At 38.1% G+C, this 24,909-nt stretch overlaps 2 protein-coding genes across 3 annotated transcripts; both read left to right on the top strand.

Moving 5' to 3' along the window:
* Positions 1–3,079: 3,079 nt before the first annotated feature.
* LOC123322393 lies at positions 3,080–6,378 on the top strand. Its single transcript, XM_044910338.1, has 3 exons — positions 3,080–3,535; positions 3,760–4,182; positions 4,240–6,378. Exons 1-3 carry the CDS (start codon positions 3,080–3,082, stop codon positions 6,376–6,378), a joined length of 3,018 nt encoding a protein of 1,005 aa, XP_044766273.1.
* Positions 6,379–11,439: 5,061 nt separating this feature from the next.
* LOC123321560 lies at positions 11,440–12,739 on the top strand. Of its 2 annotated transcripts, none has more exons than XM_044909224.1 (2): positions 11,440–12,516; positions 12,562–12,739. In XM_044909224.1, exons 1-2 carry the CDS (start codon positions 11,564–11,566, stop codon positions 12,737–12,739), a joined length of 1,131 nt encoding a protein of 376 aa, XP_044765159.1. In that variant the 5' UTR covers positions 11,440–11,563. The 2 variants fall into 2 exon arrangements, with proteins under 2 accessions (XP_044765159.1, XP_044765160.1); XM_044909225.1 differs by having other exon boundaries at positions 11,440–12,520; positions 12,566–12,739.
* The last annotated feature ends 12,170 nt before the right edge of the window (positions 12,740–24,909 follow it).

The following is a 24,909-nucleotide window of genomic DNA, read 5'->3' as shown; positions in this document are numbered from 1 at the left end:
ATTAACTTTCAAATAACGCGCTCTTCTCTCGACTAGACAAGTGTGCGTCGACGCGGCATTCCCAGTCCCCCCCCGATAGATTCAGCAGCGGTGCCAGGTTGGAGAAATTTTCCTGAGATTTATTTTCCGATGTCCAGAAATCTGTTCTATTTCATATATTACACTCATCTTCAATTACTCTAAGCCACGGTTTTACATTCAGGTTCAAACCGAGTTCAAAGTTGAATCCATTGTAATTTTGGACAGTTCAGTTCTATTTTAACATTGTCAGGCTGTCAGTTGAATTGGGTTCAACGTTGGATTCAGCTTTTATCTGTAACTGTATAACCGGCATTCAATCATTATAAGTACCTAATAAATAATATTGTCTTAGGAACTGACTTAAAATAAATAATTTCATTCCTTGGATACAAATGAACTTAACTACTTTCAGAAGTCGATATTCTCTATATCTCTATCCGTTCTTCTCAAGGCTTGATAAAAATCAAAATCAAGAATCTAGGTAATTCAACATAGTAAAGATTTACTCTACTCTGGATACCGTATACTGGGGAATAAAATTTCTGGACCCGGCAACGCTGATCACTAGCCACTCTAGCCACCTGCTTAGTGCAGAAACGAGAAACGGCAGTACGTGAGATTTGGGTTTCATTCGAAGAAGCGCAAGCCGAACAAGGAAGCATTCATTGGTGCCATTTTGATTTTGTCGTTTGCGCGTTGTCTCGATCGTTTTGTGTGTTTGTGTGAGACTAACGTGTGTATTGATATGGAACGAAATAAATTGCAGTTTGATTACCACTTGATTCTTGGTAAGTAACTTATTTCCACTTTAACGTTTTCCATCTACTTGCACGTGTTATTAAATCTATCCATTTGTGCCATAATGTCACCGAAATATTCGTATATGTTCATTTTTATTATTTTTCATCACAATTCAACTGTTTCACCCTAGGTCTTACCTTTCCACAACTAGGTTGAACGAGAGGTTGAATCTATTCAATGGAATTTTCGAATTAATCTTTATTCTTTTTATAATATCTATTTTAACATGTGATTGGGAGCTAATGAATTCCATGTTTCACGTATTTCTACTCGTATTTTTAATTTTTGTTATTTGTTTACCTATTTATGCAAATTATATCATTTGATTGAAGTTGGTATCATACTTCATACTTTGAATATTTTGCAGTAGCTTTTGGTGTAAGGACAAAATATGAAGAAGCGACAGATGCCGAAATAATTCAGTGTTACCCATACGGATATGGTTGGATGACTTCAGATGGTGGACGGAATAAAAAGTGAGTTTTATAATTTTTTCATATCCTGAGATTTTTTGCTTTCCTTCAGTTCACCCTCAGAATAGAATGAATTTTGTGTTTCTTCTCACGACTACTTGCTGTGCGAGTTGCTTTCGAAATAGAATCTGCACTAAAATTGTTCTCGTGATGTGATTTTTTTTAGGGCTTTTATTGTTTTGTAAATAATGACTTCACTTTATAGAGTGTGAGAGTCTAACTTCAAACAAATTCTGTGAAAAAGGGCAGTTTTTTTGTTGTAAATATACTAGCACATGTTGAATTAGTATTTTTAAATGGCGCTTTCTTAAGTGAAGGAATATGATACTGTAATTTGATACATTATCGAAATTTTTTTGATTTTTTCCGAGTGGGTAGCCACTTTCGAAATCGATGTACTTTTGAAGACCGAAATCATCATCCGAAATCCCGAAATCATCATTCGAAATCCCGAAATCATCGTCGAAATCACCTTGATTTCCGAAATCAATGTACATTTTTCACATAGTGGTTATCCTCTCGATTTTTTAAGTCCATTTCTGAATGTTTTATTAAGTTACACTTAAGTATGTACCAAATATCAAAGTCTTATTTCTTGTCGTTGAAAAGATATTCAACAAACATCGACTAATTCGAAAACGAGGGAATCCGATTCAATGTCACGAGGTTCTTGATAATTATTTTCTGTCAAATAAAAAGTTGAATAAAACTGATTAATGAAAGTAGCAGCGAAGATTAACGAGGATATTCATTAGTTTGTCGTTCTGTGGGTCACAACGTTTGTTGAAAGATCGAACAAAAGAATATTAAATAAAAACTTAATATTTGGGTGCGTATGTGTAACTTAAGAGTAGTCATAAAAAAATCACAATTGTGCGCAACTCAAACCTCCGATCGCTCTGTCCGGGCATATTTACAAAAAAAAAACTGCCTCCGATATACTGAATGTGTTCAAAGTTAGAGAAGTGCACTATATAATCTTCTGTTACCATCTATTTGTTCTAATAGCAAAAATCACACCGATCAGGAATTTGACAAGTTGAAGAAAATATATTTCAGTAAAGTGTATCTTTTCAGTACTATAAATATTCCATACCACCAATGTAGTATCATCTAGTACTGACAGGTGCTTTATAAATAATTTTTACATCAGTTGGCGTCAATTTCGAAATTCTATGATGTTATTCAGTTCAAAACCCTCTAGTAAGGAGCATCATTCGAAGCCAAATGCTATGCAACAATCTTTCATAAAGACCCCGTATTTACTGCTGCTGAATTAGTTTTCTGAAAAGTACATATTAATTATTTCTCCTCCAATTTTGCGATAATTACTCCAATTCTTCACAGAAGAACTTTCATGACCCTAAATTGACAAAATATGAAACTTTCTGTTTCTGAAAAATCATAAAAATATATTTATTCCAGGAATGCCAGTAGCCAACGATAATTTCCGTTTCAATTATCTGCAGATCCTGATGACGAAGATAAAGGTTTCATTGATACATATTATAATGTAGTTAATGGAAAATGAATAAATTCTTTTAACTGATTTTAATCTATTCAATACAAATATAACCTTGTTATACTATTTCAGGAAAACCTGAATATATATATATATATATATATATATATATATATATATATATATATATATATATATATATATATATATATATATATATATATATATATATATATATATATATATATATATATATATCCAACATGTGACGTCTTCCTGCAGTGTGCTAGCACCTACCGACTACACTCAACGGCATAACGAGATGGCGAAAGTTTACCACCAGGCTATCGCCAAAAAATATGGCCTTTTGAATAAAACAGTGAGACCGTTTGAGTACCGGCCAAGTAGCATTCTTGAGAATGAAAGCTACAAACTATATTGGGATACATTTATCACGACGGACCGGTCAGTCAAGCATAACAGACCGGACATCCTACTTCATGATAAGAAAGGAAAAACAGTAGTGATTATAGACGTCGCTATCCCAGCCGATGACAACCTCAGCAAAGCCTTCATCGAAAAACTTACGAAATACCACGATCTGGCTTTCGAACTGAAGACCATCCATAGCTTACAATCAACAGCAATACTACCTTTGGTCATGTCAACCAATGGTTTGGTTGAGAAACATCTGGTTGAGAACACACAGAGACTGGAATTAGACAAGGAGGTGATCAGCACTGCCCAAAAGGAAGTAATCCTTGCTAATACAAGATTGGTGAGAAAGTTCCTGACGTCCCTCTGATTTGCCTTGGCAATGTTTTGCCCGGCACTTAAGAGTCCAACCCTGAAAGGTGATATTAAAAAAAAAAAAAAAAAAAAAAAAAAAAAAAAAAAAAAAAAAAAAAAAAAAAAAAAAAATATATATATACACGCAGGGGGGGCCTTTCGGCCTTCGGGGAGTGACGCCCCCGCGTACCTCAGTCACCATACCTTACCCAGGTTAGCACCCTTGGGAGGGATTCGATTTTGTTAGCTCCTGTAACACGAAGTAAAACACAGGGCGGTAGGGAGGCTCAGACCGACTCCCTTCGGAACCGTCCAGATGACCGGTCTGGTGGAGGTACGTGTGGAGCAAGCGGCGCACCCCTCCGAGATGGCACCGCAAGGCCAAATCCCGCTTCTCCGCAAGGAGAGAGCCCTGGCAGCTTGAGTGTACAAACTGTTCACTCCGCTGAAAGAAGGCAGCAACGGGATAGGCGAACGCGCTGGACAAGGAATGATAATTGCATGGTTATGCGTGCACACTTTATAGCAATGGACCTTGCTGACACTCTGAATACCACATATAGAAACTTGCTCGTCCGAATTTGGAACGACATCTTTCCAGACCGACCAACGTACGCACAACTACTCTCCAACAGGGTAAGATGGATCCTGAATAATCAAAAACTCTCCCGAGCCTAATTAGATTACATTAAGGCTAGTTGTTTTCCTGGTACCACGGTGCAGGAAACCACGGACCCATCAGAAACAGTTGGGAGAAGGTCGAGTACGGGAATTCGAAGGAGTGGCCTTTTCGTCAGAGAGCAGGAGGAGGTTGCGGTTGAGGCCTGTTTGGCAAGCAATCTGATGAGGTTTGCAGGTTTGGCAGCGGAGGACAGACCTAAGATTCCGCGGCTGAAGTTCTCTAAGGTGGTTCATGATGGGGTACAAAGGGTTAATTCGGGCCTGCTGGAGCGCGTAGCGAGGGTAGGATCACTGAAGGAGCTGGTGGGCACGGTTTATGCGGGCGCCGCAACGGTCTGCGAATTACTCGGGCAGCGGATCGAGCAATATCAAGATACCCTCAGAACAACCAATTTACCTCCCTGGCGGCTGCGTCTGGAAAAAAATATCACTGGCTTGAGAAAAAAAATTGGGGTGATTCATACTTACCTCAACTCTGTAACACCAAGCGCTAAAGTCCTTAGAGCTGTTAGGAAGGTGGCATCTGAAGCTCGGATCAGGCGAAGGGACCCTTCCTTCAGGGAGAAAGTAGCTGTTGTTTCTGACCAACTGAAACAGAAAATTAAAGCGTTAGGTAACCGAATCAGGAGATACAACGAAAGAGTCAAGCGCCACAGAAATAATAACTTATTCATCAAAAATCAAAAGCAGTTCTTTCGAGACTTGGAGGAAGGAGAAAGGGTGGGCGATGGTCAGTTGAAACCAGAGGCTGCGCACAGTTTTTGGTCTAATGTGTGGTCTAGGGAAAGTGTGTATGATGAGGGGGCAAACTGGATAGGGGAGGCGCAGTCGAGAATACCCGGCGGGGTGATGGACGACGTTGGGGTACAGCGATCGGATGTGAGCGACGTGCTGCGGCACTGTGGTAACTGGGCGTCTCCGGGACCCGATAAACTTCACAATTATTGGTGGAAGTACTTCACGAGTGTGCATGAGAAGCTGGCAGCACTTCTTCAGGAAGCATTGAACAACCCTTCCACGGTACCGGAATTCTTCACCATGGGGATCACATACCTTATCCCAAAAAGTAAAAATAGTGAAGGGCCTGGGGACTACAGACCGATAACGTGTTTGCCATCAGTATACAAAATACTTACAGGAGTGCTCGCGAAATACATCAACAAACACCTCAAAGAGCATAACATGATGGCTGAGGAGCAGGGCGGGTGCCGAATGAAAACTAAGGGCTGCAAGGAGCTTCTTGTGATAGACAACATTATCACCAAGCAGGCGCGAAAGAAGCTGAGGAGCATTTCCGTTGCCTGGGTGGACTACAAGAAGGCATTTGATTCTGTCCCCCACACATGGCTGCTGAAAGTACTTGAGATGCACGGAATATCTCAAAAAGTAATAGAGCTGTTGAAACACCTCATGAAAACCTGGAGGACCGCGCTCTCTATGCGATCGGGGAATTCTGCCATAAGATCTGAGCAAATAAAAATAAATCGTGGGATATTTCAGGGCGATACACTGAGCCCTATATGGTTTTGCCTGGCGCTTAACCCTCTCAGTCTCATACTCAAAAACACCAAGTATGGGTATGTTATCAGTAAGACCAGACAAGTTGCGATCACCCACCGCCTTTTTATGGATGACCTGAAACTGTATGGAGCAAACTCCGAACAATTGAGAAGGATGTTGGAAATAGTGGCAGCTTTCAGTGAGTCCATAGGGATGGAGATGGGACTTGATAAATGTGCAGTGCTGGATGTCCGAAGAGGAAAAATTCAAGATAGGGCAGAGGGAGCCACATTGATGAATAACATAACGATACCTGACCTGGAAAAAGATATCCCGTACAGATATTTAGGGATAAAACAAGCACTTGAAGTGAAAACACCAGAGATGAAAGAATCTTTTCGAGAGAAGCTCATGACTAGGGTTCGTTTACTTCTTAGAGCCAAGTTGAATTCTAAATCTCTCTTCACGGCCGTCAACATCTGGGCGATCCCGAGCGTGGCCTACTCATTCGGTGTCATCAGCTGGTCCGCGACTGAGCTCCGCGATCTGGATGGGAGGGTGCGATCCCTTTTGACAAAGTATGGAGTGCACCACCCCACTCTTCAGTTATGCGACTTTATCTCCCAAGAAACCAGGGTGGAAGAGGGTTGATGAACTTGGAAGACTTGCACGCAAAGTGCGTGAATGACTTGAGAGAGCACTTTATGAAGAACAACTCACCTGTGTTCAGAGCTGTCCGTGAAGCTGACAACAGAATATCCGTGCTGAGGCTATCTGATCCGGATTATCAGGCTCCGAGGCGTACTATGGAAAGTCGCATGGAAGAGTGGAGCGCCAAGGCCCTGCATGGCAGATATCCAGGTCATCTGAAAAGTAAAGAGATAGATAAGATCGAGTCTCTTACTTACCTGCGTGCGGGGTACCTTTTTCCTGAAACGGAGGTAAGACTCTTGGCGATACAAGATCAGGTGGTACCAACTAGGATGTACATGAAGCATATCGCCAAGCAGGACATTCCATCCGATAGATGCCGAAAGTGTTCACAAGCTGCGGAGTCCATTCAGCACATTACCTCATCATGTCCGATTCTGGCTCCCCGAGACTACCTTGACAGGCATGACGCAATGGGGAAGATATACCATCAACAGATCGCACTAAAACTCGGATTGCTCAAGACAGCGACTGAACAACATCTATATCAGCCAAGAGCGCTATTGGAGAACCAGCGCTACAAACTATACTGGGACACGACTCTCGTGACTGACAGAGGAGTGGCGCATAATAGGCCGGACGTTACTCTCTTCGACAAGCAAAAGGAAACATGTCTGCTGCTGGATTTTGCGGTCCCTGCTGATGAAAATTTGGCCCGAGTTTATTCTGAGAAGATCGCGAAATATTCCGACCTGGCCTACCAACTGCGTGAGATTCACGAACTGAAATCGGTGAACGTTCTCCCAATAGTGATCTCTGTGAACGGTTTGGTGGAGAAGCATTTGCCTGAGACCACCAAGAGACTGTGCTTGGACCGCAATGTAATATCAAGTTCACAGAAGCAGGTCTTGTTAGGCACGGCGAGGACATTTAGGAAGTTTCTTCAAGGTCCTTAGCGGCGGCATTTGCCTTGGCGAAAGCCCGGCAGTGTGGCTATATATATATATATATATATATATATATATATATATATATATATATATATATATATATATATATATATATATATTTTTTTTTTTTTTTCTCTCCACACTTCATCGTGGTTTCCGTGATACCCGGGCGCACGCGCCAAGAGTACCTCCGTGGGCTAATGGGGATATATAATTTTTCGCACTATGTTGACGGTTCCCAGGATTACTGCTTTCTGCATCCAAGTGATGGTGTTCTGCGGTAGATCCAGTTCATGTAGATGTTGGGTGGTCTTTCGATGTACGAGGCCATTTACACTTTTTATTAGAGGCATTATAGTCACTGTGTTAAGCCTCCACATGTCCTTCATTTGCTGTGCCAGTGCCTCATATTTGGATATTTTTTCTGCATAGCTTTTCGCTAGGTTGTAATCTTGCGGCACAGCAAAGTCAATAATAATGACGGTCTTCTTTTTGTTATCCCATACCACCATGTCCGGTCTATTGTGTTCCACACCTCTGTCTGTTGTGACTGCCAGATCCCAGTAGATTTTGTGTTGTTCGTTCTCTACTATAGTTTGTGGTTTATATATGTGGTGTGGTGTGAAGTGTTGGACTAGTTGTTTTTGGAGGCATAGTACTTGATGAACGACTTTACCCATATTATCGTGTCTGCTGAGATATTTCGTACCTGCTAGTGTGGAACATCCTGAGGACAGGTGCTGGATAGTTTCTTCGGCAGCGTTGCACATCCGGCATTTAGTGGTTTCCACTTGTTGTTGTAAAATATGCTTTACATACGTTCTGGTTGGGACGACCTGGTCTTGGATGGCCAAGATTGTTCCCTCTGTTTGGGGAAATAGATAGCCTTGTACCAGGTAGGTATTTGAGTTATTTATATCTACATCTGGTTGGTGTAAACTTGTGTAGAATCTTCCGTGTAAGGCTTTTGTTTTCCAGCTCTGTCTTAATATTTCAGATGGGTCTTCTCCTGCGTCCTGCCCGTTGTCTGTTTCAGTGTATTGGGCCGATATCCATTGATGTACAGGTAAGTCGTTCTCCCTGAAATACTCTCTAATTTTTCTTTTCTCTTTCAGACAGATGTGCTGCAAGCTGCTTAGCCCGCGTCCTCCTTCTTTTCGAGGTAAGTAAAGCCTTTCTGTTGGCGAGTTTGGGTGTAGCATGCCGTTCTGTGTGAATGTTGTTCGTATTCTTCTGTCCAGCCTTTCCAGATCTGTTTTGGACCAATCAAGGATCCCAGACGTATAAGAAAAGGTTGGTATGGCCCAGGTGTTGATGGCTATGATTTTGTTTTTTGCTGACAGTTGTGAGTCGATTATTTTCTTGACTCGTCCGATGAGTTCTGTTTCTGCAGCAATTTTGTTTTTTTTTTGTTTTATTTCGTACGTCTGTTGTATCCCTAGATATTTGTATGTGTTCTCTGTCCCCAAGTTTGCTATTTCTCTTCCATCCGCCATTTTAATGTTTTCTGTTTCCATCAGCTTTCCTCTCTTCACTTCCACCGTGGCGCACTTTTCTAGGCCAAATGACATCCCAATATCTTCGCTGAAACCTCTTACGAGTCCGAGTTCTCCTTCCAGTTGTTTCTTCCCTCTAGCAAACAGCTTCAGATCATCCATATAAAAAAGATGGGTTATATTGGTTTGCTCGTTGATTGTGTAACCGTACGCTGAACTATTTAGCATGTTGCTGAGGGGGTTCAAAGCGAGGCAAAACAGTAGCGGGCTCAATCCATCGCCCTGGAATATGCCATTCCTAATTTGGATTTCTTCCGTCCTATAGGTCGTAGCTCGTGTTTTAATAGACAATGTTGTGCGCCATGTTGACATTAGGCTTTTGATTAGATTTATTGCCAGTCTGTTCACCTTGTATATCTCCAAGATCTCAACCAGCCAGGAGTGTGGTACCGAATCATATGCCTTCTGGTAATCGATCCAGGCCATCGAGATGTTCTTCAGTCTCTTTTTTGCCTGTCTGGTGAGCATCTTGTCGATCACCAGGAGTTCCTTACTTCCACGTCCTTTTTCTTTGCACCCATTTTGCTCCCATGCCATGATGTTGTTTTGCTTCAGGTGGATTCGTATCTTATGGCCTATCGTTGAGGTGATTATTTTGTATGCTGACGGTAGACAGGTTATTGGTCTGTAGTTTTTAGCCTGCGTCAGATCACCCTTCTTTGGGAGCATGAGTGTGGTTCCCTGCGTGAAATATTCCGGGATGGTTCGTGGATCTTCTAAAGCCTTTCCTATTAGTCGAGCTAGTGCTTGGTGTGTGTGTGTGAAAGATTTCCACCAGTAATTGTGTATGTTATCTATGCCCGGTGCTGTCCAGTTCTTTGTCCTTTTAATCGTTTCTTTCACATCTTCTTCGGTTATATTTATCTCGGGCATATCTCGCACGTTGTCATGCTCTCTCTTTTCACGCTCTATCCAAGCCGCCGTTGTCCTGTGTTCGCCTCTATTTGTCCAAATTTTTTCCCAGTACTGTCGCATGTCTTCTGGGTGTGGTGGGTTTGTCGTTTTCTCGCCCTTTCCTTCCTCTAGCTTTCTGAAGAACTGCCGTTGATTGTTGGAGAAAAGGTTGTTATCTTTATACCTTTGGGTTCGTTTGTGGTATCTTCTTAATCTATTACCTAGCGCGGCTATTTTATGTTTTAGTGTTTCTGTGTAAATTTTCAGTTGTTCTCATTGTTCGGTCTTGGTCTTATCGCAGGTCGCTTTGCTTGAGTCAGTTTCCTTCTTTCGACAATTAATTCCGAAGGAAACTGTTTATCGTTATAAGTTTCCTTCAATGGAAAATGTGTCGATGATACAGACGTCTCTGTGAATATTCATTGTTGCGGCATATGTTTAAAAATCTAACATATTTTCAGTTGAAGATTGGTTCTCAGAGAATTTCTCCGATTGTTGGTTATCGAGTTTATTTTAATCGATTATTGGATACGCTGAGCGGATGTATACTCTGAGAATTGGTTGCATTATTATTAATTATTCATACTTGTACCTGTCTCTTCGAAGTAGAATAATTTCTTTATTGGATTTGGCAACACAAAATCTTCTTATCAATAAGCCCGCACAACACCACGTAAGTGATGAAAATTTATGACGAAATCGTTCTATCTAGATGAATAACTTTTTCAGAGGGTTTTTCCTTTCTGTGCTGTATTACATCTTCATCGACTTATTGTATTCACCGGCTATAAACTAATACAGTACCTGTTCCTAATTCGTCGACCTGAAGTTATCGAGGTTCATAGTAGTGAGGAAATTGGTGGAAGCCATCATTTACTATCCTTTTGTGGATCGATTCAGCTGTTCCCGAACGAAGAACTCAGTACCAAATCTTGAGCTTATTGAGCCGCAGAAAGGTCAGATCACTCCATTTATAAATTTCTTACGAAAGCATCAGTTCGAATAACATAAGAAAAACTGTCAATATTTTTTTTTATTGTATGCATATCTAACTATCAGCGAATTATTATCTTGTTGCATTTGATATCTAATTGTAGATTTGTTTGTGAACTAAACGCTGGCGTGCGCACTTCAGTGTACAGGGCCTACCAGAAAAATTATATCGATACCGGATTCATTCAAATTAAATACACCAGATATTTATAACTTTTGTTTCGTGATTTCTTATGCCTAATATCTAATTGTGAGAGTGATAACATTTCTATTTAAATCACGTGGCGTCCATTATACAAAAAGAGCTAGCTGGTGCTGACCTCTCCCTAATAAAAAAAATAACTGGTGATATTTAAATTGGCGCCCAACGTGGGGCCCTGCTCGATCTGGTTTGATCTGACCGTGTATTTTAGTGAAAATTTTTTTTAAAGATTTTTCTGGATATTGTTTGATTTAGGTGCTTTTTGGCATTAGAATTTCTATCCTTCCTATCGTCAGGTTCAGCTGAATATTCGAGTAAAATTTTTTTTTTAGCTTTCATTTCATTTCGGAGTAATTAATAATTCGTAGCTCCTTCAGACGCTACATTCTCTTTAGGATATATTTTAGTATTTCTTATTTTGCTGGGAGTAATTGGCCTCATCTCATATGTCCGATATTAAAATGAATATTAACCACCTACTAAAGGATGAACTTCAACATGAATTGTGTGTACGAGGTTTATCGTTCTCTGAGACAGCTACGGTTGAAACATTACGATCATGTTTGAGAAGTACTTTGAAACTTGAAACTATGAATCAATCGTTCAAATACCCGGATTATAATTTCGATGTTTCTAATGAATTAACGACCGTGAATATAAAATTAGAGGAACTTCGTAAAAGTCTGGCGATTGGTAAGGTTAGTAGAGATAATATCAGATCACGTTCTTTACACTTGGTCCGAAGATTGGATAGAATTCCGGAAGATAAGTTAGATGGCGAGAAAGATAAAACAAAAAGACAAACACTATCGGAGATACTTTTGCTTTTGGATTCTGTTGAAGCTGTTCCCACTAAGTCAGAGGCACTTCATGCTGAACTTGCCGGCCTCTTGCTATCAGCTGATGAACAATCGTCTGATTCCTCATCTGATCACTTAGATTTTGAAATTCCAAGAACTAATAAAATTTCATCTACCCCTGAAAGAACTCAATATTTCAAGAAATGCGATATTCAGAAATGGAATCTCAAGTTTTCTGGAGATTCAAAGGGTATGAGTGTGAATAACTTTTTGGAGAGAGTAGAGGAATTGAGAGTTGCTCGTGGTGTTGCTGAATCTCGTTTATTTGAGTCAGCAATAGATCTTTTTGACGGTAAAGCACTTTTATGGTATAGGTCAAATCGAGGTCGATTCTCTAGTTGGAAAGATTTAACGGACTTGTTGCTTAAGCATTATCAGCCGCCGGATTACAAGGCAAGGTTATTCAAAGATATTTTGTCGCGGACTCAGGATTCTTCCGAGGGTATAATTGAATATGTTTCATGTATGAGAGGTATGTTTCGACGTTATGGTGATGTGGCCGAGGATATCCAGTTGAATATAATCGTTCGAAATTTGTCCCCATTTTATTCAACTCAACTTTCGTCTGTTACTAATTTGCAGGAGCTAGAGGATGAATGTTTGAAACTAGAAGTCAAGAAGTATCGAGCTGATACTTATGTACCCCCTTCACGTCGTAGACAGAATTATGTTGATGCTGATTTTGCATTTGTTTCTACATCGGGAAGTTATGAGGAACCTTCTTTCTCTGCAGTAGAGAGTAAAACTTGTTGGAATTGCCAGAAGATTGGTCATGTTCGACAGGACTGTACAGAGCCAAGGAAGTTGTTCTGCTATAGATGTGGTGAGAATGGTGTTACAGTTCGAAATTGTTCTAAATGTAGTAGAAAGTCTGATAGGTCGGGAAACGGCCGAAGGGGAAAATAGATTGCCGCAAATTTTCCTCTGTTGATTCAGAAGCGGTAAATCGAAACAAAATTATTTTAGATTATATAATTTCTCATGTTGATAACGATTGTCGCCCTTATTTGGAAGTAGATGTTTTGGGTAGATCAATCATTGGGTTATTAGATTCTGGTGCAACTCAAACTCTGGTAGGTTCTGAGGGTTACAATTTTTTATTGAATTTAGGTTTAAAATTAACCCCTCGTAAATCGTCTTGTACTGTGGCAAACGGGCAGTCTTGCGACAGTATTGGGTATGTGAAAACTCCGATAAGCCTTAAGGGAAAGTTATGTTGGATTAACGTATTGGTGATTCCTTCACTAAGTCATTTTCTAATTTTTGGGGTAGATTTTTGGGTTAGGATGGAAATTATACCGTGTCTGAAGGATGATGTTTGGCATTTTGCAAAGAGATCGGACATAGCTTCAATTTCACCTGTTGTCGAAGATGATTTTTTGACTGATGTTCAGATGGATGCTTTGAATGAGCTATTAGAAGCTAAATTCAAGTTGATGGGGGACGGTCTAGGTTGTACATCTGTTGAAAAACATAAAATTGAGATTTTGCCAGGCACTGTTCCTATTAAACAGAGGTGGTATCCTGTTTCACCATTCAAGCAGAAAATAATAAATGACGAAATAGATTCTTTGATCAATTTGGGTATCATTGAACCATCAAGGAGTCCTTGGTCTTCTCCTGTGTGTCTAGTACCAAAAAAAGATAATACATATAGGCTTTGCATCGATTATAGACGATTGAATGCGGTTACAAAAAAGGATGCCTATCCACTGCCTTATATGTCTGATATTTTGGACAAATTGAGGGACGCTAAGTGTTTGAGTTCATTGGATATCAGGTCTGCTTTTTATCAGGTCGAGGTGGAGGAATCGTCTCGCGAGTTTACAGCTTTCACTGTCCCAGGTCATGGACTCTATCAATTCAGAAGATTACCATTTGGCTTGACTAACTCAGGTGCAACTTTTCAGAGAGCAATTGATAAGGCCTTGGGAGCTGATTTGCAACCCTACGTCTTATGGTACCAGGATGATATAATTATCATTTCCAAAGATTTCGAAACCCATTTGATGATTTTGGAAAAGGTTTTCGATAGACTAATTTTGGCGGGTTTGGTTGTAAGGAAGGAAAAATGTAAATTTTGCCTACCACAGCTGAAATATCTGGGATTCGTTGTGGATAGACATGGATTGCGAACTGATCCTGATAAGGTCGAGGCAATTTTAAGTATACCAACTCCTCAGAATGTTAAAGAACTTCGTCGTTTTATTGGTACTGCCTCTTGGTATAGACGCTTTGTTCCAGATTTCTCTATTATCATGGAGCCATTAACTCAACTCACTAAGCGTAACGCAAAATGGGTTTGGTCGAATAATTGTGAGGAGGCTTTTCAATTGGTTAAAGAGAGGCTGTCTACAGCGCCGGTGTTAACTTGTCCAGATTTCGAGAGACAATTCATTCTGCAAACAGATGCATCAGCGCATGGCATTGGTGCAGTTCTCAGTCAAAATTTTGAAGATGGGGAACGCGTTATCTGCTATTTATCGAGATCTCTGTCACGTCAAGAACGTAATTACTCCACTACTGAGAGAGAATGTCTAGCTGTTATTTGGGCTGTTGAAAAATTGCGTCACTATCTTGAGGGTACATTCTTTAAAATCATTACAGATCACCATTCTCTGTTGTGGCTCAACAACTTGAAGGATCCACAGGGACGTCTTGCCAGATGGAGTCTTAGGTTGATGCCTTTTACTTATGAAATGGTTCACCGGAAGGGTAAACACAATGTGGTTCCTGATATGTTGTCCAGATCTGTTCCTGTGGTTGTGGAAGCTGTCACTATGGAGGAACGAGTACATTATACAGACTTCAAAAAGTCCTTGGATGCTTGGTATAAGAATATGATGGATCATATACAACAGCAACCTGGGAAGTATCCGTCTTGGCGAGTCGAGGATGGATTTCTTTTGAAGTACGTTGATCCTGTTTCTCCCTCCAGCTTCAATGTAGATGACAGTTGGAAGATAGTTGTTCCTAAGGATTTCAGGCAAGCATTGATGAAGGCAAATCATGAGTCGGTAACTTGTGGCCATCCAGGTGTCTATAAGACATATTGGAGGGTACGCCAAAAGTACTATTGGCCAAAGATGAAGGCTGATATAATACGTTTTGTCAAGGGCTGTCAAATATGTGCAAAGTCCAAGCCCGAAAATAAAGCAGCTGCTGGTTTCATGGGAACAAGGCCTGCAGTTGTGGAACCGTGGGAGATGATTAGTTTGGATTTCGTTGGTCCACTCCCTTCCTCACATGGTTTCAAATATATATTGGTGATCACTGATTATTTCTCTAAATTTGTACTTCCTGTACCTATACGTTCTGCGAATGCTAAAATACTTTGTAAAATTTTAGAGGAACAAGTGTTCCTGATGTTTGGGGTTCCTAAATTCATCATATCTGACAATGGAGTGCAGATGCAAAGTAAAGAGTTTAAATCTCTCTGTCAGAAATATAGCGTCCAGAATATTTTTACCCTTCTCTATAGCCCACATTGTGACCCATCTGAAAGGAGTAACGGAATTGTGAAGACTATGCTTCGTTGTTACGTGAAGGATAATCACAAAACTTGGAGTGATCATATCGCTGGCATTGGTTGTGCTATTCGCACTGGACGTCAGGAGACTATAGGAGTAAGTCCATTTTTCGTAAATTTCGGAAAAGAGTACAGGGATAGTGGGACTTCTTATGATCACCCTATTGGTCGCGAAGTTATAATGCCTAATGAGTATTCTCACAGAAGGAAAGACTGTAATAAAGATCTTTTTCAGGATATTAAGAAACGCTTAGCTAAGGCTCAGGAGGTAAATCGTCAGCGATATAATTTACGACGAAGGAATGTACAATTTCAGGAAGGTGACTATGTCATGTTGAGAAATAAGGCCATATCAAACGCTACCAAAGACTATACTGCTAAATTGGGTCCAAGGTTCGTTGGTCCTTATAGAGTGGCCAAACGAAAGGGTTACTGTGCTTACGATCTGAGGGATGAGAGCGGACAGGATAAAGGGATTTGGCACGTCAAAGATTTGAAGCCCTACATTTCAGAACATTTATGTAATTTTTTTTGAATGCGTTAAGTCATGTCTGACTTTGTGTTTTTGTCCATTTTATATGTCCTTGTATACAATGGCTGATGGAGAGTTCGATCGTCAGCAAACCTCCTAGGTTTGCTTCCTGAGGAGGCGAAGGGGGATTTATCGCAGGTCGCTTTGCTTGAGTCAGTTTCCTTCTTTCGACAATTAATTCCGAAGGAAACTGTTTATCGTTATAAGTTTCCTTCAATGGAAAATGTGTCGATGATACAGATGTCTCTGTGAATATTCATTGTTGCGGCATATGTTTAAAAATCTAACATATTTTCAGTTGAAGATTGGTTCTCAGAGAATTTCTCCGATTGTTGGTTATCGAGTTTATTTTAATCGATTATTGGATACGCTGAGCGGATGTATACTCTGAGAATTGGTTGCATTATTATTAATTATTCATACTTGTACCTGTCTCTTCGAAGTAGAATAATTTCTTTATTGGATTTGGCAACACAAAATCTTCTTATCAATAAGCCCGCACAACACCACGTAAGTGATGAAAATTTATGACGAAATCGTTCTATCTAGATGAATAACTTTTTCAGAGGGTTTTTCCTTTCTGTGCTGTATTACATCTTCATCGACTTATTGTATTCACCGGCTATAAACTAATACAGTACCTGTTCCTAATTCGTCGACCTGAAGTTATCGAGGTTCATAGTAGTGAGGAAATTGGTGGAAGCCATCATTTACTATCCTTTTGTGGATCGATTCAGCTGTTCCCGAACGAAGAACTCAGTACCAAATCTTGAGCTTATTGAGCCGCAGAAAGGTCAGATCACTCCATTTATAAATTTCTTACGAAAGCATCAGTTCGAATAACATAAGAAAAACTGTCAATATTTTTTTTTATTGTATGCATATCTAACTATCAGCGAATTATTATCTTGTTGCATTTGATATCTAATTGTAGATTTGTTTGTGAACTAAACGCTGGCGTGCGCACTTCAGTGTACAGGGCCTACCAGAAAAATTATATCGATACCGGATTCATTCAAATTAAATACACCAGATATTTATAACTTTTGTTTCGTGATTTCTTATGCCTAATATCTAATTGTGAGAGTGATAACATTTCTATTTAAATCACGTGGCGTCCATTATACAAAAAGAGCTAGCTGGTGCTGACCTCTCCCTAATAAAAATAATAAAAAAAATAACTGGTGATAGTCTTTGATTTGATTTTATAATATATATATATATTATAATATATATATATATTATTATACATATATATATATATATATATATATATATATATATATATATATATATATATATATATATATATATATATATATATATATATATTTTTTTTTTTTTTTTTTTTTTTTTTTTTTTTTTTTTTTTTTTTTTTTTTTTTTTTTTTTTTTTTTTTTTTTTCTTTTTTTCTTCACCTTTTCAAGGGTATGAGCTCAGTCGCTTGCCGGACAAAACCTGTCAAGGCAAGCGCTGCAGCTATGGTCCTTGCAGAACCTTTCTCACTATCCTCACAGTTCCAAGGATAACCTGTTTTTGGGCACTGGATATGATATCGCGACCCAACTGCAATCTTTCAGTGTTTTCTAATAGGTGGTTTTCAACCAGTCCATTAACAGAAATAATCATGGGAAGGATGCTGATGGACTTCAGTCGGTACATTTCGCGGATCTGGTAGGCCAGATCACCGTACTTGGATATCTTCTCGGAGTAAGCCCTGGCCAAGTTCTCGTCAGCTGGTATGGTGAAGTCCAGCAGCAGACATGTTTCTCTTTCTGCGTCGAACAGCGTGATATCAGGCCTATTGTGGGCTGACCCTCTATCCGTGTATATAATATAATATATATATATATATATATATATATATATATATATATATATATATATATATATATATATATATATATATATATATATATATATATATATATATATATATATATATATATATATATATATATATATATATATATATATAGTTATAAAGTGTTAATACCACCTCCAAAATAGTAACTCGTTTAACGCTCTCACCTCATATATATCGCTGTCACCTCCGAAATCGGAGGTGACAACGTTTTGCCAAGTTTTTTAGCTTGTTAGATTCAGGAGGCTTCAGGGACCAACATATCAAAAAATCGTTTTGAGGTCACAACGCACCTCGTTTATGTACTGAACAATCTTTTAGTTCGAGTGTATATCACTGGCGCTAGTGTGCTGAGCTGTATATCGAAGAATTGCTCTGGAAGACTCTTTGCTCGTTAGTACCTCCGAAAATGGCAACGTTGTACTGTGCAAGCAGATGTAGACAGGCAGAATATCAGTATACGGAGGAATTAAGTAAAGAGAGGCGCAGCGCGTTTTCTCCTCCATTATTGCAATCCATTCGGCATATCTCATTGATTTTTTATCTCATTCTTCTGTAGGGGAAAGAATCACGTGAAAGAAAACAAATCTTGGCTCTCTCGTGTGTATCTATGCATCCGTTGAACTTCTTTCATCTCAAGCTAACACTATAATTCTGAATTTGGGGAACTATTTCATTACCTATCTGAAAACAAATCGATTTGAGTCTTGTCCATAATAATATTGCTTCTCTCTATGGAAATGATCCATATAGATAATACTACCTATTAGAATAACGAATAATTAGTATTGTTACATTGCATATAATGAAATGAGCTGTTCAGAGAAAAAAAATTTTTTGGAAAAGAATATTCAGATGTAAATGGTGATGAAATTTCAAGGACAATGAGCCATTCCGAAAATTTTCATTTCAGAATCAAGAGAAAAAATGCTACAAATTTTACAATATCACAGAAATGAACAACGTCTGCTAAACCGAATGTTGGACATTGTTGTGATATTTCAAATGGAACGCTTTATATATTTTTCTTATATCGCATTGCTCAATGATTTTGAGCACAGAATTCTTTGCTCAGAAACATCTCTTTTATTATCGATTATGTTTAAATATTGGATTTTCCCGAATATTAAAAGAGCTTGTACCATCTCTGTGGTTTGAATTTTTTAGTGATATATCATAAAGAAAATTACCAATTATATCGAAACAAGATTTTATGAAGAATTATCCAGAACAGATTTGCATTTTTCGATAGATCATACATGATGTAAGGGAAAAAAATAAAAAAAATTGAAGTCTTTTGAAGGCCTCGTGTCAACATATTTTGAAATTGCAACCATATTTTTGTCAAGACATGATGAATCTACAAAGTGAAGTTAATAATATAGATACATACTCGGATCCATATGATTGATATACAGATGATTGATTGGTAAATTCCCAAAAGCTATGATGATCAGCGAACACTATGATGGACGCATGATGAAAGGAGAAAGACAAAAGTTAATTCAAGTATTTTCGCATGCAGTTTTATTATTCAAAATAAATGATGATTTTCATAATCAACAAATCAGGTGCAATTGGAATTGTTGTTTTGGTCTTCGAAAATAACACATATTGATTAAACTTCTACTATCCAAAATAAATAGGTACATAGATTAAATGTATCTATATACAGGATATCTGTAAACAAATGCGAAGGACAAAGGGAGATGATTCCTCAATGAAAATAAGCGGGGCTAGTTCCTATAAATTTTTTTCCAAATCGACAGCCCTTCCAAATTGCAGCCTTGGAAGGCGATGACGAGTCTACAGTTTTCAATTTTTTTTTACAGGTTCTGAAAAACATTGAGTCATACAACTATACATATTATGAAGCACTGAGTAGATTGGTACCAGTTTCAACTTCGGCAAGCTCGCAGTTCAGGCGATAACTTGCTATCGATTTTTTCAATGTGTCTCTCCCTTAAATTCAAAAATTTCTGTTAAAATGTTGAAATTTGAGTTATTATGCTATTGTCAAAGAAGTGTACGAAACTAGCAGGTCGGGGGATCCAAGATTTCGGGCCGATTCACCTTAAAAAAAAATAATAAATTGAATATCGTGAATACCGAGGCTAAAAACAACTATCCTCCGCTATAAAAAATTAATATTATTCCAATAATATACCGACTTAATTAATGCTACGTTGCTATTACTATAAGGCCCGGTTGTTCAGTTTAGGATTAGGCCGAGATTTAAGATGATCCTAGATCAATCTGAGAGAAATAAACTGAAATGTCAAAATCAATCTAGGATAAACTTTAATCCCGAACTGAACAACTAGGCCTATTCATGTAGAGTTTCGGATTTTGCGAGAATCTACTGCTTTTTCTTCGAAACAACAACTGCGCTGAAGGAAATGTGATTGACTGTTATCTATATTATTTACATCATTATTTGCCGAACTTCAAAGTTCTGAATAAATTAAAATCTAAACTTGATAATATTAGAGATAATTTTCGCAAGAGTTTCAATGAAATCTGAAAATTTTCATCATTCTGGAGAATTCTGGACATCAATAATTCTCGAATCATCCATGGAATAAATTCAATTTTATCTAATATAACACGCAAAACGAAATGTTACTCGAACTCGGCATCTTGAGCAATTCGTTCCTAAAAAGCCCGAATCAGGTAGAAAAGTTTGAACCCTTCGTATCAGCATTAACACGTGTTTTGCAGTAAACAGATGCCGATTTCATTTTCAACGGGCCATGTAACTATAGTCTATCCAAATCCGAGAGGCCAGCGTAAACAAACTGACTAACGCGTGATCTTATTTAAGGTACTCCTCTTATTGGTCAAAGCTTCAGGAACGCCATGTTTGCAGGTGGGAGTAATGCAGTACCGCATTACGTTTGATTCATTGATTGTATGCGAATTGTTGTGCAGAACTGCAGAGATCATTCATTGCTTTTTCTTTCGTAAATTGGTTTATAGTTGTAGCAAGTTATTCAAGTTACAAGCATTTAAGATAATGTCAAGTACTGATACTGCTGAGGAATCGCGTGTTGACTTAAGTCCTCCAAAAAAGAGACGTCTGAAACGACACTTCAGTGCCGAGATAAAAGATATGATTTTGAATACTTATAAAATTGAGATTATTCAAAATGCAGGAATGTGTTTAAAGGACGTAGAACTCCGAGTTGCTGAGAGACTTGGCATTGGAGCTCGAAGGGTTAGGAGAATTATTTCCGAATACATAAATTCCGGTGTTCTATCACAGCCGGCAACAAATCAAAATCCGACCACCAAATGGGAGTCCTTATCAGATTTCGATAAAAATGTAATACGGCGAAAAGTTCACGAGTTTTTCTTCAGAAATGAACACCCGACTATAGAGAAAGTATAAAAAATAGTTAATGAAGACTCGAACTTGCCAAATTTTAAGAAGAGTACCTTCTCTATAATATTGAAAAAACTTAATTTCAAATATGGACGTCGCCAACGCAACAGTTTTTTAATGAACCGTGACGACATTAAATGTTGGAGAAGAAACTATCTCACGAAAATTAGGACCTTCCGTGATGAAAACAGGAAGATTTACTGCTTGGATGAAACTTGGGTAAATACCGGTCATACTAAATCCAAAGTGTGGACCGATGAAACAGTTACATCTTCTCGGCAAGCGTTACTTGCTGGATTATCTACTGAATTAAAAATCCGTCTGGGAAGGTCTTGAATTTTGAGTTTAACCCTTTGGTTTCATAAAGCTTGATCAGAGAATCAACGATCGAGTGACGGATGAACGTCAATTAGTTTTCAGTCGATAAGTTGGTCATAAGCATTCTGAATATCATTCTTTCACCAAATAATTATCTATACACGCCCATTTGATGATTCTCAACTTCTACTCCTCCAATATATTCGGGAATATGAAAGTTTCAATGATTTCCTTCGGGAAATCGAATGCCAAATCGTTGATCGAGCAATCAAAGTTTTGTGAAACTTGATGTAAGTACCTTTTTGATGGAAAACAATTTCAACATTCTTTTTCAAATGAAGTGAATATATTTTTCCAGGCAAAGGGCAAAGAATTATAGTGTGTCATATTGGCAGTGACACTGGTTTTTTAACTGGAGGACTCTGGACTTTCCAATCCAAAAAAACTGGTGACTACCATGAAGAAATGGATGGTCAGTCCTTCGAAAAGTGGTCGAGGGTATAGTTCCTAAATTGGAGGAAAATTCTATAGTAGTTTTAGATAATGCTCCTTACCATTCAAGGAAAATGGAAAAAATTCCTAATTCACAATTCAGAAAGAGTGATATCCAACAATGGTTGAGGGAGAAAAATATTGATTTCACCCCTGACCTCATAAAAGCGCAATAGTTGCAGATAGTCAGGCAGAACAAAGAAAACTTTGAAAAATACATTGTGGATGAAACCGCAAAGGCCCAAAATATTACTGTACTTAGATGACCGCCCTACCACTGCGAACTGAACCCTATTGAATTGATTTGGGCCGATGTCAAGAATTTTGTGGCAGATAAAAACACCACATTTAAAATGGCTGACGTCCAAAATCTTTTTCAAGAGGCTCTCTCACGGGTTACTTCCGAAAGATGGAGAAAGTGCGTGAAACATGTCAAACAAAAAGTTGAGGTAGACATGTGGAAACTGGATAATATTATGGATGATATAACACCAGTCATCGTCAACTTAGAGGAAAGTTCTGCATTTTCTGACGACACTACGGGGTAGTCACTTTTACAAAAAAAATATTGTTACACATTTATATACATAGTATTTATTAAAGTGGGAACTTTAGATTAATTGTTCATTACTCAGACTCGTAGATAAGCATACACATTTTTCACCGGAACTGGAACACTCAAAAAGTTTTAAAATATAACGCTCTCGGAATTCAATTTATTAGTACACCTCTGCGTTATCACGTTCTTGACGCGTGATCACTTCATGCTGCAATGTTTACCGCTGGCCTCTTGGATTTGGATATACTATAGGGTCGTCGTTGGGTAAAAGGATGAACGGTTCTTACAACAAGAAGAATTTGAATTTTCATATGACGGTGAGGGCATTTGTATACAAGAAGTATACAGGGTGTTTCACGAGTAAACAGACAAATGAATACCGTGAATAGAGGGCATTGAGCTGAGCTCAGAATCATCCCATATACAGGGTGTCCCAAAATTAGTGGATCAAACGTCACACCACGATAGAGTAAACCAAATATTATCGAATGACACCATTATTAGTTCGACGAAAATGTACCGTTTCCAAAATAATCAGAATTTTATTAAAATACCTAAAGTTGCCGATTTTCGAACTATTTTTTTTAATAACAGGGCCAGTATGCGAAAAAGGATATCGATTTTAAATTATATTGAAGTAATATTATTGTTTCATCTCCCCTAATTGAAATTATTTTAAGTAGTTAATCGATAACCATAACCTAAGTAAATGTAAATTAAAACAATTGTTTTTTCTACATGATTTTTAATACTCAGAATGAACAGGGGTGAAAATATGGGAAAAAAACGCTATCCTTAATAACAAATTGGCCTTGTGACTGAAAAAATAGTTTGAAAATCGGCAACTTTAGGTTAGGTTTTTTCAGAAACGGTACATTTTCGCTCAACTAATTTTGGTGTCATTCGATAGTATTTGATCTACTCTATCGTGGTGTGACGTTTGATTCAATCGTTTTGGGGCACCCTATATATACAGTCCCTGGCCAGTTTATTAGACGCACTGAGGATTTTTTTTATATTTACTGGTATTGCCCGAGGAAAAAGCATAATATTCGAATTTCATTTCCACAGAATGTTAGTTTTATCTACGACTCTCATTAAATTATTCTATTTGGCATTCATTTTTGATGTTGTAGTATTAGTAGGTACTTAAGTATGAATCAGTACTATGTCTTCCAGTGGACTTCTTGCATTCTGCAGGTTCGGACGTTATTTCGATAATCCACATATGAAATCATTATCTTCGAATGCAGCAAACCGAACAATTTTGCATTGATAGTATGAAACTCTCATAGCTACACAGGGTGGCTCAGCAAAATATTAGAATTTCATGTTTAATCATCAATAAATCAATATTTTTTATTGAATATGATATATTATATGTGAAAACCATTTACAGATGAAGTATATGTAACATATACATTCAATTTAATAATTCAATATTGAGATTTTGCATCGAATCAATGCGTCTAACAATATGGCCAGGGACTGTAGGTTTCTTCGGGGTTTTTTGAAATTTGGCTATAACTCCTGAAATTCTCGATCAAGTCGACTGAAAATTTATATTTAGCCTTGAGTTGTAAATTTCATTGAAACAGAGCATTAAAATTAGACAAAAATCAGGACCGGGCTCAGTGAGGCTTCACTTAACTTCAAACTCATAAAAACACCGTGTATGGAGTTTTTTAATCATTATTTTAACTTTTTTGTTATTTGCATTAGTATTGTCTCGAAATGAATTGATTTTTGGGTTGCCCCACCTGTTGATCATGTTCAAGAAATAATTGTTTTGTCAGACGCCTCTAAGGAATAGAGCACTTCATGAAAATGTATTTAGAAATTCTTAATTGATTTTTTTTCAAAGAATATTCTGTTGAATGTGTTCAACAATTATACCATATTCGGTCTTCAAAATACTCTTTCACAAGGATAAAATGTTTCAAAATTGATAATATCCAAATATGGATGGAAAAACTACGCTATCTTGAAACTAAAAATTAAAACTTGATCTTCGGAATGAGTCTATTTTTCTATGGACAACTAGTTGTGCGAATAAGAACAATGAAAGAAATCGCGGGGTGGCAGATCTGGAGATCTAGCTGTCCAATATTACAATACTTCTGCTGGTGCATGAATATCATCAATGTTTCAATAACAAACCAGACCAATCCATAGATTTCCATAGATCCAATAATGACTATAACGGAATCAGTGAAGAATTCGAAAGTGCATTTATCATACTTATTCGAAGTGCCAATCATTACCTTCACCAAGACCAAATGAGGTGAAAATCAGTTCGGAAAATTACTTCAGTTCCACGTTGTCCATAAAAAGCGATTCATTCGGAAGATATCGAAATATAATTATTATTTTCATGATCATGATAGCTTAGTTTTT

This window comes from Coccinella septempunctata, chromosome X, assembly GCF_907165205.1.
Source record: "Coccinella septempunctata chromosome X, icCocSept1.1, whole genome shotgun sequence".
NCBI lineage: Eukaryota > Metazoa > Arthropoda > Insecta > Coleoptera > Coccinellidae > Coccinella > Coccinella septempunctata.
This window is presented reverse-complemented; position numbering and strand designations above follow the sequence as displayed.